The 16,933-nt window shown below is 48.9% G+C and overlaps 1 protein-coding gene across 1 annotated transcript in view; it reads right to left on the reverse strand.

Annotated features, from left to right (window-relative positions):
• The window catches only part of STAC2 (SH3 and cysteine rich domain 2), a 116,728-nt gene that overhangs the window by 18,530 nt on the left and 81,265 nt on the right, over positions 1 to 16,933 (reverse strand). The window contains exons 5-8 of the mRNA XM_075350120.1: positions 12,221 to 12,339; positions 12,007 to 12,079; positions 10,733 to 10,779; positions 10,545 to 10,648 (exon numbers count right to left, since the gene is read on the reverse strand). Of these exons, the coding sequence (XP_075206235.1) occupies positions 10,545 to 10,648; positions 10,733 to 10,779; positions 12,007 to 12,079; positions 12,221 to 12,339 (343 nt within the window). The remainder of the gene's footprint in view (positions 1 to 10,544; positions 10,649 to 10,732; positions 10,780 to 12,006; positions 12,080 to 12,220; positions 12,340 to 16,933) is intronic.

A 16,933-nucleotide genomic window follows, 5' to 3' on the forward strand; every position in this document is an offset into this window, starting at 1 on the left:
TTGCAAAATCCCAAATTGTTATAAAGAAAAAAGGTTAACATTAATAGGGATGCCCAAACTTTTTCATATGACTGTAATTATTACACCTACTACATATTGGGATAGGATCTTGTCGATGTGAATACCACTTTACAGTAAGCCCATATTTCAACCAGCATCATAGTGACAAAATATAAAATTGGTGGAGGAAGGTTGAACTAGATGGACCTAGGTCTTTTTTCAAGCTATGTAACTATGTCATGTCTTATGCAGCCCCTAATTGATCACTAAGACCTAATGATGCTGGTGCACTTACATTGAATATTATTTTCTCCACAAAAAAGCATGTACTAGTGTGACGTCTTGGACTAGCCAGGTAGTCACAAACATACCAACATACACACCCCCACCCTAGGCAGTTACAGCAGCCAAACACAAAACCCTTGTTGCCTCCCTCCAGAGTCTGATGTCCACACCAGGTGGGGCGGAGCCAGGTGGTTGGCCCCACCTACCGAGGAGTTCACAGGCCTGGAGGCAGGAAAAGTGACAGTTCAGTCTTGGAGGTGAAAGTGAGAGGAGTGAACACTTGGGTGTCTGGGTTGGAGCCCAGACACTAACAGCAAGGTTGGCAGACGGTGGTGGCCGTCTGCAGGAGTTAGTGGAACTCCGCAGAGCCGTAAGGACCGGGGTCGGGCGTCGGCACCGGACCGGGGAACGGAGTGAAGCTAAGCACACAGGCAGGGCCATCGGACCCCGACCAGGCTTGGAGCCGCCGTCAATAGTCAAATCCGAATGTGACAGGAACCCCAGGGGTTTCCAAACTACCAAGTCCTGATTGAAGGCAACCGTCCACCCAGAGAGGATATACAGCCACCGTCACAGGCTAGAGATCCAAGGGCCAGCGCCTGCGGGCAAAACGGGCTCCTACGGCACCTATGCGCCGGGGAGCGGACTACCGGTGGGCAACCACAGGAGTCAAGAACATTTTCAAAGGTGCAGGGAAAGACAGCCACCATCAGCCGTACGGGGAGAGCACAAAAACAACACTGCAGCCGGCTGCGGGACCCCCCCATCCGGCCGTTTTGGTTTACCAGAGACTCTGTCAATGATTGTCTGAGTGAGTACACCAGTGCCGTCCGGCACCGCGCCGCGCAGTCCCTGCACCCCAGCCATCTGGCCTCCCCGTCTCCACCATCACCAACCAGGGATCACCAACCCCTGCCCACGGAGGGGACAACATCTCAGCTGCACCCTACCATCTCTCCCGGGATCCCCGTTACCAGCAGCGGTGGTGCCCATCTTCACCACGACCCGTGGGTGGCGTCACGAACAATCTCCCTAAACATACCCCTCCTTTTCACTCACGGGTGAGGAGCGCTGCTCGAGTCCCCGGGTCCGGTCCACCACTCGAGCCACCGAGCAGCAGCAGCAGAAGCCCCGGACCCGAGCGTGGCGAGCGCGTCCCCTCCGCCCTCGACACTAGCAAAAAAGGGTATGCCTTAAAATGAGCCCAGTGTCATGTCTCATGCTGACCATAGGCACAGAGAATCACAAGTAATGATTTACGTCTCATGTCACCAATTTTCCCCCATTTCACATAAACATCTATTTTTTTTCAATTTAGCTACAGATTAGGTGTAAAATTGTTGTTTTTTTATTCCAGATCTCTAAACTATGGCTTGGGGCTGTAAAGGCATGCTGGGAGTTGTAGTTTCACAACAATTCTAAAGTTGTTCTCATCATTTAGTTCTGTCCTATAAGTTGTGAATCCTCCGCTCCTCCTGGGCTTATCAGAAGTCTTGTGTATTCATCTGACAAGTCAGTCATAAAAACAAAGCAAGTCCTGAAACCATCTACACCCCAACATCTGAGGAATATGTGATCTGAAGCTCATGAGTCACTTGAAGGCCGTGAATGCAGATGAGTAGGCTCGCTGTAACACAGCCCCTATGTAGCAGGAGGCCTCAGTACCCGGAATAAAGGGCTTTGTTCTAGTCTTCCTCACTATAAAACATTTGACTTTCTTGGATTTATTTTATTTACCAAAGATAGTGCTCATTGGCTTTACTAGCAAGAATACAATGTTATTTATAATACCGAAAAAATACAATTTTGTAATATATACTGTGTATAATGCCCTGTGTAAGGCCTTCAAGATCTCTCCTAGTTGTCATGGAATGGGATCCCCAATTGTTCATATATCTAGATCAATTGATCAATCTCAAGTTATCAGAGCTGTTACAGCCAGCCATGCACCATAGTGATCAGTTGTCCAGCAATGGTCTGGAAGCAAACAATGAAAGTTCCCATTAATGACTGCACGCAGATAGCTTAAAAACCATGATGAATTGATACACAATGTATATTAAATATTTGCATACATTTTTCTTAAGAAAAAATAATAATTTATTTGCTCAAACAAGAACACTACTTAAAATAAGCGAACTTCGTAGAAAACTTTTTTCTGTCTACTTTCTCTTCTCATCAGTGAGTCACATCAAGGGGGAAACAAGAGTCCAATCTATACTGTGGATAAGTATTCTTAAAGGGAATCTGTCAGCAGGTTTTTGCTACTTCATCTGAGAGCAGCATGATGTAGGCAAAGAGATTCTGAATCCAACAAGCTATCACTTATATTACTGTGTGCAGCCATTCTGACACAATGTGCATTTTTAGGTTTAGTCATGTAGCAGAGTCCACAGAGCTGCCCCTGCCCACAGCAGGCACTCTATAGAAATTATACATTGACAGTGAGGTGTCAATCAGAGGAGGGAGTATGCAGGACAACATGGCAAAAACCAGCTAGCCACAGCAATGATAAGGGTCTAGCTGCTAAAACAAACATAGCATATAAACAAAAGATCGGACTGTGACAACACAGGCATGCCCGAACTCTCTGTCTTAACCCTTACAGCATGCTGTCTTCAACTTTTATAGCAAAAACCTGCTGACAAATTCCCTGTAAGAAAGCTTATTTTGATAATTATGCAGTCTTAACATGCTGCCAATACCAGACAAATTAGCAAAATGCTCATTCTTTGCTTGAAGTGATATTCTGATTTGCAAAAAAGCTCATTTTTTTGGCACTACATCATCCTGTGTAAGCAGAACATGCACTGCTGATAACAATGGTAGTGTATACACACTGAAGGAGCAATCACAGATTGTTCAGAGCTCACCTGAAAAGTGGTCTGCCAATGTAAACAATTTGCTGATCGTTGGTCATTTAATGCTGCTGCACAGTTTGCCTAAATGCACCTTTATAGTGGATCTATCACTAGATTTCACTATGTACACTGCATTCATGATTAAAATGATCTATTAAGTACAATACACTTAATTGATCCCAAGGGAAATTGTAGTATCATCTGAACTGACGAGTCTGGTGTACTTTAAAAAGCTGATGTTGGGATTACTGTATAGTCCTGATATAAAGATGTGTACTTCATGAGTACAGTTAGTGCCCGCGTCCACGATCAGAAATAGCAGCGTTATACGGTACAAGCACAGTGGATGGAATTTATAGAAATCCCTTGCCCACTGTGCTTCTTTTTTCCGCAGAGTAAATTGACCTGTGGCATGGCTTTCTGAGGCTGCTTTCACACCTCCGGTTTTTGCTATGCGGCACAATCCGGCACTTTGCAGGAAAATCGCAACCGTTTTTTTTTTTGCTGCCGGTTGCGATTTTCCTGCATAGACTTTAATTAGTGCCGCATTTTGCCGCATGGCCTTGCGTTCCATCCGTTTTTTGCCGCATTCGGCAGATTTAGCCGATGCGGCGGCCGGATGGAACGTTGCCTGGCACGTTTTTTTCGTGCGGCAAAAAAAACCGCATCGCGCCGCATTCGTCCGATGCGGCGCATCTTTCAATGCATGCCTATGGCGGCCGGATGCGGCGCGATGCGGCAATAACCGCATCCGGCCGCCGCATGCGTTTTTTGCCACTGCGCATGCTCAGTAGCATGCCGCAAGCGGCAAAAACCGGACTGGCCGCAAAGGAAAAACTTATGCAAAGGATGCGGTGTTTTCGCCGCATCCGTTGCATAGCTTGCACAGCCGGATTGAGCCGCAGAGCTCAAGACGGATGTGTGAAAGTAGCCTAAGACACAACATGTCAGTTTATGCTGCGAAGATGTGATTGTCCTCGGCGGGAGAACACAGCAAAATCTGCTGCTCCCAGAATCCCGATTGTGGGAACGAACACTACGTTCTCGTATCTTCGCAAGACAAGACACTCTGCGTCCAGAATGCAGCGTGCCTGGAATGTGGGTACGTACCCTATTAGAATAAAAAAGCTCATGAACCCCAGTGTATTCAGTCTCTGTCCACCTAGCCTACATGTCAGCTGCAGATTGTACTGAACAGTGTGAGATCTCAGCAGCAGGAGGTACACTGAGGACCTGCTAGGCAAGGAGTGAAAAGAATAAGTTCAACTTTTGTAAAGAATTATACAACCATCCTAATGTGGATTTTCAAAATAAGTACATCAGCTTCACCAGGTGTAAGAGATCTGTATGCTCCTTGCATTGTGAAATCTGGTGACAGATCCACTTTAAACTAATGCATCCTAGAACATTGCTGGAGATCTAGACAGTACTAATCATTGTTAACAAGACAGATGGTGGTGAAGTAAATTTATGTTGTATACAGTGGAACCTTGGTTTAAGAGTAACTTGGTTTGAGAGCGTTTTGCAAGACAAGCAAAGCTTTTTATAAATTTGTAACTTGGTTTAAGAGCAATGCTTTGCAATAAGAGCAAATACTCCCGTGCACACTTCCGGTTCTATCCTTTCACCGTGCTCTGACTCGCTCTGGAGGTAATTTTCTGTCCATATGTACTGTATACAGTATACCATTGTACAGTACAGTATATACTATATAGCATGTCTATCAATTTGCATTTATGGATACAGTATTGTACTCTCTTTCGGCTAACCAGTACAGCACATTGCTTATACTGTACCTCTCACACACCAACAATTTTAATGTAAGCTAAGTGCAGTTTAATTTGCTTTATATGCTTTTACTGTACTGTACAGTATTTTGTATTACTGTACTGTAATAATTTTGTATGAATATAGTACACTAGAAGGTGGCCCGATTCTACGCATCGGGTATTCTAGAATTTACGTATTGTGTAGTTAATGTATGATTTTTGTTATATATATATATATATATATATATATATATATATAGATGTTGTTGTGTGTAGTTACCAAGTGTTTGTGTAGGGCGCTGTACATGTTCTGGGTGTTGTCTGGGTGTGGCGGGGGGTGAGAGCGGTGTTGTCTGTGTGTTGCGTTGTTTGTAGAGCGCTGTGTGTCTGTAGCGTTGTGTGTGTGTGTGTTGCGCGGTTTGTGTGGGTGTGGGGTGTGTCTGTGTGTTTTGGGGGGAGGTATGTTTTGTGCAATGTGTGTGTTGTGCGGTATGTGCGTATATTTGTGTGTGCCGTGGTGTTTGTGTGTTGGGTGTTGTGTGTGTGCGGCGTTGTCTGTGTCTGTGGGTGTCTGTGTAGGGCAGTGTTTGTGGTTCCCAGTGTGTGTGTGGTGTGTTGTGCAGTGCGTGTGTGTGTGTGTTTAGGGGGGAGGTGTGCACCCCCCATAGTGCTCCATCCCCCGTGCTGCGCACCCCCCATCGTGCTCCATCCCCCATGCTGCGCACCCCCCATCGTGCTCCATCCCCCATGCTGCGCACCCCCCATCGTGCTCCATCCTCCATGCTGCATACCCCCCATCTTGCTCCATCCCCCATGCTGCGCACCCCCCATCGTGCTCCATCCCCCATGCTGCGCACCCCCATCGTGCTCCATCCCCCATGCTGCGCACCCCCCATCGTGTCCATCCCCCATGCTGCGCACTCCCCATTGTGCTCCATCCCCCATGCTGCGCACTCCCCATTGTGCTCCATCCCCCATGCTGCGCACTCCCCATCGTGCTCCATCCCCCATGCTGCGCATTCCCCATCGTGCTCGATCCCCCATGCTGCGCACTCCCAAACGTGCTCCATCCCCCTTGCTGCGCACTCCCAAACGTGCTCCATCTCCCATGCTGCGTACCCCCCATCGTGCTCCATCCCCCATGCTGCGCACCCCCCATCGTGCTCCATCCCCCATGCTGCGCACTTCCCATCGTGCTCCATCCCCCATGCTGCGCACCCCCCATCGTGTCCATCCCCCATGCTGCGCACTCCCCATTGTGCTCCATCCCCCATGCTGCGCACTCCCCATTGTGCTCCATCCCCCATGCTGCGCACTCCCCATCGTGCTACATCCCCCATGCTGCGCATTCCCGATCGTGCTCGATCCCCCATGCTGCGCACTCCCAAACGTGCTCCATCCCCCTTACTGCGCACTCCCAAACGTGCTCCATCCCCCATGCTGCGCACTCCCCATCGTGCTCCATGCCCCATGCCGCGCACTCCCCATCGTGCTCTATCCCCCATGCTGCGCACTCCCAAACGTGCTCCATCCCCCATGCTGCGCACCCCCCATCGTGCTCCATCCCCCATGCTGCGCACCCCCCATCGTGCTCCATCCCCCATGCTGCGCACTCCCCATTGTGCTCCATCTCCCATGCTTCGCACTCCCCATCGTGCTCCATCCCCCATGCTGCGCACCTCCCATCGTGCTCCATCCCCCATGCTGCGCACTCCCCATCGTGCTCCATCCCCCATGCTGCGCACTCCCCATCGTGCTCCATCCATCCATGCCGCCATCGCGTCCCCCTTAGCTTCTTTCCGGCCCCTCCTCTATCGGGGCCGGGTTTTGGCCTTCGCGCCTTTGCTACTCGAGAAGACGCTCGAGCGGGAACTCTTCGCGCCAAAGATGGCGGCTTCTTAAATTTTCCGGCCGGACACCTCCGGCGGTAACAAGCCGCACCTCTACCAAACGGCAGAGCGGTAAGATCCTGTTCGTGACGCCAAGTTGTCGCGGGCGGAGGAGGGGACGCCGCGCTCTCCCACTGCTCGGGTCTGGCTGCCGCGGCTGCTGCGGCCTGCTGCTGCTCGGTGGCTCGAGCGATGGGCCAGATCCCGGGGACTCTAGCTGCGCTCCTCGCCCGTGAGTGAAAGGGGGTTTGGGTGTGGGGATTGTTTATTGTCCGTGACGCCACCCACGGTAGTGGTGATTGAGTGTACACCACCGCTGCTCTGGCTGGGGATCCCGGGAGTGATGGTATGGAGCAGCCAGTTGTTGTGTTGCCCCTCCGTGGGTAGGAGTTGGTGATCCCGGGGCCCAGTGATGGAGTTGGGGATGGTGGACAGGTGGGTAGGGGGCCTGCGGAGGTGCAGGGGCGCAGGGGCAGCGCTGTGCCGCACGGCACGGAGGTACTCACTCAGCCAGTAAACACGACACAGTTCTCGGTAAACAAACGGCTGGTTGGACGGGTCCCTTAGACGGTTGCGCTGCTGATATCCCCTGCAGGTGACGGTCTCTTTCCTGCACCTATGTGTTGTTGTTTGGTTGCGATGGGTTCCCACCGGTAACCCACTCCCCGGCCTGGATATGAACCGGAGGAGCTCCACTCTTGCCCGCAGGCGCTGGCCCTGGGAAACTGGTGCCTTGGCGGTGGCGGTGTCTCCCCTTAACGGTTGGACTGTTGCCTTCAAACGGGACTTGGTTGTTGGGAGACAGTCATCCCCTTCACTGACGGATTTGGCAAATTATGGCGACTCCTAGCCTTGCCGGGATCCGAAAGGCCCCTGCCCTGGTGCTGACTAATCTTCGTATACCGCTCCGGTACTGCCGGGTCACCACCCGTCCACGGTCCTTTCGGCAACCCCCAATCAGTCTCGCCTGCAGATGGTCACCGCCGTCTGCCAACCTTGCTGTCTCAGTCCGGGGCACACACCCGGACCAACTTCAGGCTTCTTTCTGTCACTTTCTCTGTTGCTCCCACTTTAGCTCCTCTACCACTTCACCTCACTTCCCTTCACTTTCAACTCTAACACTCATCTGCCTGGTTTTCCCGCCTCCAGAGCTGTGAACTCCTCGGTGGGTGGAGCCAACCGCCTGGCCCACCCCCTGGTGTGGACACCAGCTCCTGGAGGAAGGCAACAAGAATTTTAGTTTTGGGTCATTCCGTGTCAAGTGGACCAGTGGTCCCCACTCGACGTTCTCCGATTTTGCTGAAAATTTATAAGGATGTACATGTATGTTTGAAAAGAGGTTCTGTAAATTTTTAGGGCCAGATCTCAAATATATTGGGCACTGTTGACCTTTCACTGGAGGCCCCCCCCAAGCCTGCGGCTTCAGCTAAGAGGATTTTGCAAACTTTGGCACATAGCCATTAGAGTTCTATACTGGCTATGATGCTGAAATTTGGCATACTAGCTCAACTTTTGCTGCTAAACGCGATAAAATTATTACCGGCTATGACAAAACAATATTTCGGCCGCAATTTTGTGTCAAAGTAGCTTGCAAAACGCCTCGCATAAAATTTATGCCAAACTTTGCCCATATATAACTCAAGACCAAAAACCATTAGGAACTGGTGCTTTACCCTGTACAACAAACATCTTCATGACTTTGCATTGCTGCAATATCACGGTCATAGCATATGTATTTGTGGAAATATTCACACCCACATATGATGAAAAACTTAAAAAACCCGAATTTTACCTATTTTTAGGTCAAATTTCCCAAAAAGGGTACCCCTAAAATATATTAATTCTGTTATCATTTGAAAGAGCACATTTTTCTCTACAAGGATCATTGGGGGTTTTTTTGGAGTCTCCCCATTTAAGAAAAGAAAAATGCCACTGAACATGGTGTTATTTATTAATACGCAATGAATGCTAACTGCACTATTCAAACCCTTGCGTTGGTCCATGGTGGTTTTACCACAACCAATTCCCTAAGAATTGGTATTATAATCCTATTAAGAATTGTAATAATGCTGTCTTTCGAGAATTGGCAGCCCCATCGCCTAGGAACCATGGCCGATAGCCGTGCAAGGCAAGTCGCGGGTGGTCTCTTTATCGCAGGTTCCAAAGCCTGAGGGTGGGTGTCTTTGCCTAGGATCCCAAGCCTAATATTGGGTATCTTTTGTTGGTTCCCAAGCCATAATGTTCAGTCTAAGTAAGTGGTCTGCAATTGTTGCTGAATTTGCAACATAATCGGTTCAGAGAAGCTGTATTGTCGGCCCATTGCTGTTGCAGCTGGTGCTGGAATTATTGCAATGATCGACTGCTCGGGAATCCAGCATGATGACCCGAGCAGGGTCTGGCTGCCGCGGCTGCTGCGGCCTGCTGCTGCTCGGTGGCTCGAGCGATGGGCCAGATCCCGGGGACTCTAGTGGCGCTCCTCGCCCATGAGTGAAAGGGGGTTTGGGTGTGGGGATTGTTTATTGTCCGTGATGCCACCCACGGTAGTGGTGATTGAGTGTACACCACCGCTGCTCTGGCTGGGGATCCCGGGAGTGATGGTATGGAGCAGCCAGTTGTTGTGTTGCCCCTCCGTGATCCCGGGGCCCAGTGATGGAGTTGGGGATGGTGGACAGGCGGGTAGGGGGCCTGCGGAGGTGCAGGGGCGCAGGGGCAGCGCTGTGCCGCACGTCACGGAGGTACTCACTCAGCCAGTAAACACGACACAGTTCTCGGTAAACAAACGGCTGGTTGGACAGGTCCCTTAGACGGTTGCGCTGCTGATATCCCCTGCAGGTGACGGTGACGGTCTCTTTCCTGCACCTATGTGTTGTTGTTTGGTTGCGATGGGTTCCCACCGGTAACCCGCTCCCCGGCCTGGATATGAACCGGAGGAGCTCCACTCTTGCCCGCAGGCGCTGGCCCTGGGAAACTGGTGCCTTGGCGGTGGCGGTGTCTCCCCTTAACGGTTGGACTGTTGCCTTCAAACGGGACTTGGTTGTTGGGAGACAGTCGTCCCCTTCACTGACAGATTTGGCAAATTATGGCGACTCCTAGCCTTGCCGGGATCCGAAAGGCCCCTGCCCTGGTGCTGACTAATCTTCGTATACCGCTCCGGTACCGCCGGATCACCACCCGTCCACGGTCCTTTCGGCAACCTCCAATCAGTCTCGCCTGCAGACGGTCACCGCCGTCTGCCAACCTTGCTGTCTCAGTCCGGGGCACACACCCGGACCAACTTCAGGCTTCTTTCTGTCACTTTCTCTGTTGCTCCCACTTTAGCTCCTCTACCACTTCACCTCACTTCCCTTCACTTTCAACTCTAACACTCATCTGCCTGGTTTTCCCGCCTCCAGAGCTGTGAACTCCTCGGTGGGTGGAGCCAACCGCCTGGCCCACCCCCTGGTGTGGACACCAGCTCCTGGAGGAAGGCAACAAGGATTTTAGTTTTGACTTCGGTGTGCCTGCAGGGAATGTGGGGTGCATGTGGTGTTGTGACCTGTGACCCCTGGCTTGCCCAGGGCGTCACATTTGCGTTTCAATTATTTCCTATGGGAAAATTAGCTTTGATATAAGAGTAACTTGGTTTAAGAGCTCACTTCCCAGAACGAATTATGCTCGTATTCCAAGGTTCCACTATATAATGGTGTAGTGATACCTAGCTGCATGATCATAGGCAGAAGGGAACAATGTCTGGTACTCACTGCAGAGGGAGATCATTGATCTCTTGGGGCATAAATTTATATAGAGCCACATAGCAGTACATAGGAGAGATTTCCTTCCTTGTCTTGCCGCTCGATGCTGTACTCTGTGCATACAGATATAAAGCTTGATATTAGTTGTGTACTCCAAATTATCTGCACAGCCCCTACCCCATCTGTCAATCACTTACCGTCACACTGCGGGCATCTTCATTAGTGGCCTCATCTACCGGGAACACTAAAATGCAGGTAAGAGATACTGGAGATCAGAGTAGTTTGTGACAGATGATATTTCTTGAAGATTATATAATGGTAGGATCAGACTCATATCGGATCTAATATCTGGGGAAAAGACTCACTGCTGGCTCCCTTTGGTACCAGGAAATACCCTGCTAGCTATGCTTGTTATAGGTTGTTAACCTTAAAGGACAATTTAGCTTTCTTAGGCCTCTTTCACACGTCAGTGATTCTGGTACGTATGTGCTAGTTTTTATATGTACCAGAATCATGGACATACGCAGACCCATTAAAATCAATGGGTCTGCACACACATCAGTGATTTCTCACTGACCATTTTGCCATGTGGCGTACCCGCGTGTCCGTGATTGCCGCACAGAGACATGTCCATTTTTTTCTGGCATCACTGATGTCACATGGAACACACTATGGTGTGATCCATGAAATGGGTACCAGAAAAACACGTACACTTAAAATAAAAAGCTTTTTAAACTCACCCGTCTCCAGCAATGCTGTCTTCAGCCGCTGCTGCCTCCTGCTTCCAGGCCGGCTAATTATACTCATGAATATGCACTGCACAGCCGACCCAGAAGTAGCAGCAGCCGCGGAGAGACTTCAGCACCACGGACAGCAGGAACAAGGACAGGTGAGCTTAGAGTGCCTGATCTCCATGTCCCATCACTGATCACGGATCACGGATAGCACATTTAGAACACACGTGTGCCGTGAATCACGGCACAAGGAGGGACATATGCGTTTTTAACACGTTAGTAAAAAATGTCTGTGTTTTTCACTGACGTGTGAAACAGGCCTTAAATGCATGTATTTTTGGATAAAAATGCTTGTAATTGGGTTTCATTAAAAATCTTGCACCATTTGCCTTATTTAGCATCTATTTTGCAGTACCTATTGGTGGCTGCAAAATGAGTTAACTGAGATTCTGTCAGTGAGTTTGTTCTGGTGATCCAATGGGAAAATTTGTCACTTTTATCTCTCTTTTTTTTATTACTGGAAGGTCCCAGGACAGGGGGCATGATTACTGATTTATGACCATAGACCACATTAAAGTTGAATGTCCAGGGAACAAAGAACCTGTAAAAGCCAAATCGTGCAAAATTTTTAATCAAACCAAATTGCAAAAATGATTTTTGTAAGAAGAAATCAACTATCTCTCGTGCTGGTTAAATCTTCAGAAAGCCATTTGGGAAATCTCTCACTTCTGTCTCACCTGGGTGACTGGGACTCTCCTCATTGCTTTGGATGCTGCCCTCCGGATCATCTGTTCTTTCCTCCTTTTCACTCTGTAAGAACCACCCATATATAGTGAAGTGACAGTGACAAAATGTATGATCAGCGCTCGGCTGCATACACCTGTTATTATTTGGAAGGCAGCTTCTGCAGGCATCAATCATCTCTGCCGGGAAGGTTTACCGTTCACTTACCAGGCTGCGGGTGGGGGACTCAGACACGCTGCTACACGTCGAACGATTTAAATGTGCTAGAGAGGTTCCATAGCGCAGTGTCTCGTACACAGGATCGACCACCTTACCTCTCGGAGCCGCTGTTAAGGAAGGGAGAGAGAGACAGAAAACAAATGAACAGGATCCTTACCAAGAGAAAAGCCTTATTAAGAAGTGAGAAATCTATACACATAGAGAATAACAAATGGAGCGGTAGGCAGACAATGCCAATGCCATCATTCAGACTGCAGCGCATGTGTCCCGACCAACTACCAATTGTGCACACAGACAAAGCTAAAGAAAAAAAGGGACAGTGTCCTCAGAAAATGATCTGCTGTTCAAATCAAAGTTTTTGAGTAACGTATTTTTGAAAAATATTGGCAAAGTTTTTTTTTCTTCATACCATGATCTGTATTACAAAACAAAATTAGTAATATTGCAATTTTCAATTTGGTCACTGGTGTATTTCAGACAAATACTTCCAGTCTTTCAGGAAGAGTATTCAGCAGGCTCATTATCATCAGATGCAGGATTACATTGACAGGTAAAACCTCCACGGGTGTAACAGTCGTGGTCGCAATGGGTAAGGCTGCTTTACATGCAGCGACATCACTAGCGATGTCGCTCGTGAAAGCACCCGCCCCCGTCGTTTGTGCGTCACGGGCATATAGCTGCCCGTGGCGCACAATATCGCTAGTACCCATCACAGTATACTTACCTGCCTAGCGACGACGCTGTGGCCGGCGAATTTTCTCTCTTCTAAGGGGGTGGTTCGTGCGACGTCACAGCGATGTCACACGGCAAGCGTCCAATAGCAGCGGAGGGGCGGAAAGCAGTCGCAGGAAAGTCACGCCCACCTCGTTGCTGGAGGACGCAGGTACGGTGTTGTTCGTCGTTCCTGGGGTGTCACACGTAGCGATGTGTGCTGCCTCAGGAACGACAAACAACCTGCGTCCAGAACGAGGAACGATATTTGTGATTTGAACGACGTGTCAACAATCAACGATAAGGCGAGTATTTTTGATTGTTAGCGATCGCTCGTAGCTGTTACACGCAACGACATCGCTAACGGGGCAGGATGTGTGTCACGAATTCCGTGACCCCAACGACATCTTGTTATCGATGTCGTTGCGTGTAAAGTCCCCTGTACAACCGCCACCAGGCCTATTCACCTGGATGTGCTTCCTCAGATTATACCAGGATAGGGAGAGCATTATACCAGGAAGAGGCCCAGGATGGGAAGCATTACACTGGGAAAGGTTCCAGGATAGGGGGCATTACACCAGGAAGGGGCCAAGGATAGAGGGATTGTACCAGGATGGGGGACATTATAGAAGTAAAGGGAAGAGGATGGGGACATTATATCAGGAATGGGCCCAGGATGGCTAACTTTGTTATAGGGTGAGGCCCAGGATAAGAGGCATTATTAATGGAAGGTCCCGGGATGGGGGACATTATTATTCAAAGAGGCCAGGATAGAGACATTATTACTCAAAGGGGCGAGGATGGAGACATTATTGCACAAAGAGGCCCAAGATTGCAGACATTATTATAGAAAAGCACCCAGAATGGGGGACTTTATTACATGATGGAGGACATTATACCAGGAAGGGGTCCCGAATGGGGGGCATTATATTAGCAAGGGGCCCAGGACAGTGGGTCAGTATTTCTGGAAGGAAACTGAGGATTGGAGTTATTATGACAGGAAGAAGGCAGCATAGGGAAGATTATTACAGGAAGGATCAATGATATGGGATATTTTTACATATAGCATGTTTTTATAGGATCTAATACTCTACTGTACAAGGAGCCATAGATCTGATCAATATACAGGTGGGGTCAAGGTACAAATTTTGCACCCGAGTCTATCAGACTCTAGTTACGCCACTGAACACCTCTATACAAAGCTGATAACACAGGATCCACCATTCACAATAGGTGATTTCACAGCTGACTCCGCTCCCCCACTCTTGATAATGACCTCTGCACACCCTTAGATGCTTCAATCCAAATTATAGGACCTGAGTCAATCTATTGCTGCTAATGTACATGTAGACCCCCATGACTAGTGTTGCCAAATGTAATATGGAAAAGAAAAATATTATATCAAAATTTTAAAACTTAAACAGATAACTGATATAATCTGTTGAACATTATATAATTCAATGAAAACTACAGTTATTAAAAAAAAAAACAAAACAAAAAACCCAAAAACTTAAAGGGGTTATCCGGCTTATTTTGACTTTTTTTTTATTATTACACTATTAGGCTACATTGGGGCAGGTAAGTAGATAGTGAGCACTTACCTGCCCTGCGGTCAGCTCCTCTCCCCTGGCTCAGAGCGGTCATGTGACTGCTCCTGCCGCGATTTTGCTGCTTCCGGTCATTTCATGTCAACATGGGCAGGACCATGTTGACATGCAATTCTGGAACAGCATGTTGCCGCCCTGCTGGGCGGTACAGGGCATGAGTCCCTGCCCCCTTCTCCGCACCCTCCCACACATTCCCCCGCACCCCGAACTCTCCCCGCCCACGGTGTCACCGCCAGCACCGGGCCCCCTGCTGAGGATAGCAGGAGTGCCCGTGCAGTCTGTGTCTCGCTCCAGCCCCGCGGCTACCTTCATTGCAGTGTCTGTCTGCCCGCATGCAGATTCTCACACTGCAGAGCTGGTAGCCGCCAGGAGGTTAGATGACATCATTACCTGCTGTGACAATCTCCTCTTCACTCCTGTCAGCGCTGTCACTGCCGCCTATGCCCGCTGCATTCTCACGTCACTTGCGGTGACGTCACGGGCGATACTGCTGAGAACACGGCGGGCACAGAAGGCAGTGACATCGCTGACAGGAGTGAAGAGGAGATCGTCACAGCAGGTAATGATCTCATCTAACATCCTGATGGCAGCGCTCGGCATCCCCTGCAGTGACCTGGACAATTGATGTTAGCTCAGGTCACTGCATTACTCTCCCAGCCAATGGGGAACATTCTGTACAGTGACTATGGTATGGATCATCGTGGGACCCCCTTATTGGATTACGCCGGACCCGGATTTGATTGTTCTTTTCAATAAATTGGTGAAAGAGGAAATGTTTTGGGGAGTGTTTTTTTAAATAAAACTTTTTTTGTTGTCTATTTTTTTTTATTACTGACTGGGTTGGTGATGTCGGGTATCTGATAGACGCCTGACATCACTAACCCCAGGGCTTGATGCCAGGTGACATTACACATCTGGCATCAACCCCATATATTACCTTGTTTGCCACCGCACCAGGGCAATGGGATGAGTTGGGGAAAAGCGCCAGGATTGGCACATCTAATGGATGCGCCACTTCTGGGGCGGCTGCGGCCTGCTATTTTTAGGCTGGGGAGTGTCCAATAACAGTGGACCTCCCTAGTCTGAGAGTACCAGACCACAGCTGTCTGCTTTACCTTGGCTGGTGATCCAATTTGGGGGGGACCCCATGTTTTTTGTTTTATATTATTTATTTAATTTAAAATAGCGCGGGGTGCCCTCTGTTTTGGATTATCAGCCAAGGTGAAGCTGCCAGCTGTGGTCTGCAGGCTGCAGCAGTTTGCTTTACCCTAGCTGGCTACAAAAGATAGGGGGCACCCCATGTCGGTTTTTTTTTTTTCAATTATTCATTTATTTTTTTGGCTAAATACAAGGCTAAGCACCCTTTAGTGCCACATGAAAGTCACTAAAGGGTGCCAGCTTAGAATATGCAGAGGGGTAGGACATTATATATGTCTTTCTCATCTATCTATTCTTCTATCCATTATCTATCTATCTGTCTATCTGTCTATCTATCTATCCCTCTATTCATTCATTCATTCATTCATCCCTCTATCTCTGTCTCTATATCTATCTATTCATCTCTATATCTACTCATCTATTTATCTTTCTTGCTGCTTCCGTTTTTTGCGGTCCGCAAAAAAAACGTAAGGCACACGGATGACACATGGATGCATCCGTGAAAAAATGGACCGTTTTTTGCGGACCGCAAAAACGGAACGGTCATGTGAATGTAGCCCACATGTGTTCCCTATGGGAGTAGGGGTCGGTACAGTACGATGGTGAGGGGGGGGTTCGGTACAGAGCGCCGTGTGTGTGTTTGTGTGTGTGGGTGGGGGGAGGGTTGCAGAGCCTGATGTGATGTGGGGCGCAGAGCCTGATGTGATGTGGGGCGCAGAGCCCGATGTGTGTGCGTGCGTGCGTGTGTGTGTGTGTGCAGAGCCCGATGTGGGGCTGTTTTTTCCATTGCTAGAGTGATAACAGGTCAGGTGCTGGGGCAGAATGCTGACAGGGAATGTGTGTGCAGGGGGCGGGCAGAGGGCGGGGCTGGCAGAGGGCGGGGCTGGACACTGAGGCCGGGCGGTGCCAGCTCTGACTGAGGTTTTGCACAGGAAGTGGTCAGTTTGCTTGTGCTGTATGTAAACAAAGAGCTGCAGAGAATAAAGGGATAATTCAAGATAAACAAAAGTTAGAAAACAAAAAATAACAGTGTAGAGGTGATTTATATGACAATACAGCACAGATAAACTCAAAAATTTTTGGTAAGCTAATGTCGGACAACCCCTTTAAGCAGATATAAATAACAGATACATTTCTGTTGACATATTCCCTATTAAATTTAGGTTGCATTTTCATGTGCCCAGTGATATTTATTCTGCTTCTCTATGCATTGGGCATTGGTATG

This window comes from Anomaloglossus baeobatrachus, chromosome 5, assembly GCF_048569485.1.
Source record: "Anomaloglossus baeobatrachus isolate aAnoBae1 chromosome 5, aAnoBae1.hap1, whole genome shotgun sequence".
NCBI lineage: Eukaryota > Metazoa > Chordata > Amphibia > Anura > Aromobatidae > Anomaloglossus > Anomaloglossus baeobatrachus.